At 39.9% G+C, this 1,970-nt stretch overlaps 1 protein-coding gene across 1 annotated transcript; it reads right to left on the bottom strand.

Annotated features, from left to right (window-relative positions):
- Positions 1 to 108: 108 nt before the first annotated feature.
- LOC124885357 (ATP sulfurylase 1, chloroplastic-like) lies at positions 109 to 1,316 on the bottom strand (the record flags this gene model as incomplete). Its single annotated transcript, XM_047402163.1, is given in 3 exon segments — positions 109 to 195; positions 286 to 546; positions 897 to 1,316. Coding segments are annotated over 3 exon segments (768 nt in total), but the record flags the coding sequence as incomplete, so codon positions are not given.
- Between the last annotated feature and the right edge of the window lie 654 nt (positions 1,317 to 1,970).

The following is a 1,970-nucleotide window of genomic DNA, read 5'->3' as shown; positions in this document are numbered from 1 at the left end:
TTTTCAAGAGTCCGAGCATCGTAGAATGTAATGAAGTGGTCTGACATTTTTGAAGAGTCTGAGCCACATAGCTATAAAAACATTGAAAGTCGATGGCGAGATAGAAACCTTGGTGCCTGAAATGAAGATAAAATCTTGAGGCCTAGAGGGGTCGAAGAAAGCCATTCCATTCTTAGTCTTGTCATATGCAGCCACCTACAAGTAAATTTAGTATTCCCATTAGAGCTTGAAAATAAAAAAGGAAAGACGTGTTGCGCTTTGACCACGGCTAAATTGTTGCCATACCTTGAAAGGTAAGATATTCAGCCGTTCTAGTCCCGGAGCCATACTGAGGACTTTCTTGCCGTGATCAGCATCATACAGATCTCTCTTCTCCAGAGGATGAGCCATTCCGGCTGGATCTCGTCCCACGATATAAAAGTTAGCACCTGCATTGATGCGAGCCTTTGCATGCCATTGCACCTCGGTTGGACCAGCATAATGCATGGGCGATGGGAATATAGAAAGCACAGTTGTCTCTGGATCAAGCACCCCATCTTCGAGAACCTGCAAAGAGTTCCAGTTGTGTATCGAAGTAAGAAAGCAACACCACGTAAGTACATGAATCAAATTGAATAGGAGAATCAAATTTTAGCCGGGATTTCAGTCACTGAAAGGGATCAAAAGAAACCGGGGCCTTTCAAGATTCTTACAGCAGTACTTGACACAAGAAATAGACGCTTTCAGAAGTGAACATAAGTCAGAAGGTACTTTGAGCAAAAACGCCTAGGGATGTCAAATGAGCGGGTCATGTTTTCCAGTTGAAGGAGGGAAAAATCATGTAGCGTAGTGTTTCATTGCTTTATTTTACTGCCAAAACGGAAAAAATATAGGCTTCGTAAAAAAAAAAGCATAACCTTTTCATGTTGCTTCATTCTCCAATGAAGTGGAACATCATCTTCCTTTGTGTAACCTCCAAGAGGATGAAGCAAAAGGACAGGGTTCTTATATCCCATTTCGAGAAGTCGCCCACGTGTGTCATTCATCAGTAATGCATGGCCATTATGCACGGGGTTTCTCAGTTGAAAAGCAAAAACTGCATCTGCATTACGCCTTGTAAATTCATCACGAAGTTCAGCAGGTGAAAGACGGAAACTGTCGAGACCATCATGGTATTTGATTGGTTCAAAAACTTCCAAATCACCACCAATAAGCCAGTTTCCAGAATGCGTTATAGCTTCATCCGCATAAGGAAGACCTGGGGCAGTAGTGCCCCAAGTTCTTGCTATCCGTTCTTCTTTGTTATGCTTGTAGATCTCGATACTACAATTATCAAATCAACAGCGAAAGACATAAGACATTGGAAGTACTTATACTGCTGACAAGCAGATAACAAAAATGATAAAATTTGTATAAATCAATTGCTAAACAAACAGTGCAGAATATTAGTCTGATCAATATCTAAGATACATGCCAAAAATGAAATAAGCATCGTTGTATAAATCACGTAGTAATTAACACCTTTTAACTAATTTCAGTCACTACATTAACAAAGAAAATTACTGAAATTGGACTCGAGAAAAATATTCATATAGAGATTCCACCAATGTATTATTTGTTTGGGCTCTCTTATGATTTGCAAAAGTACTCTGAACAGACGAAGAGTAAAGATCGGTGTCTTCCAGCTAACTGCTGAAGTTAATTGTAAGGTGGTATTTGTTTAGCAGAGGAAGATTTTCTAAAGAAAGAACGGTAAACATGTTAATCTTTACGAAAGCACATGGAAACCAGTCAAAACTTATTTCGATAAACAAAGTCGAAGCACGTGATAATCAAGCCTCAACAGGGATATTTTGAGCATGAAATGTTCTAACATCCCTAAACCAGTAGAAAATAATCAAGCTCCTACTTTCTTATCAGTGAAGGGGAGCCTTGGAGTAACTGGTAAAGTTGCTGCCATGTGACCAGGAGGTCACGGGTTCAAGCCTTGG

Source organism: Capsicum annuum, unplaced genomic scaffold (genome assembly GCF_002878395.1).
Source record: "Capsicum annuum cultivar UCD-10X-F1 unplaced genomic scaffold, UCD10Xv1.1 ctg14912, whole genome shotgun sequence".
In the NCBI taxonomy this organism is placed as follows: Eukaryota; Viridiplantae; Streptophyta; class Magnoliopsida; order Solanales; family Solanaceae; genus Capsicum; species Capsicum annuum.
Note: the sequence above shows the minus strand (reverse complement) of the source record. Positions and strands in the feature narration are given on the sequence as shown.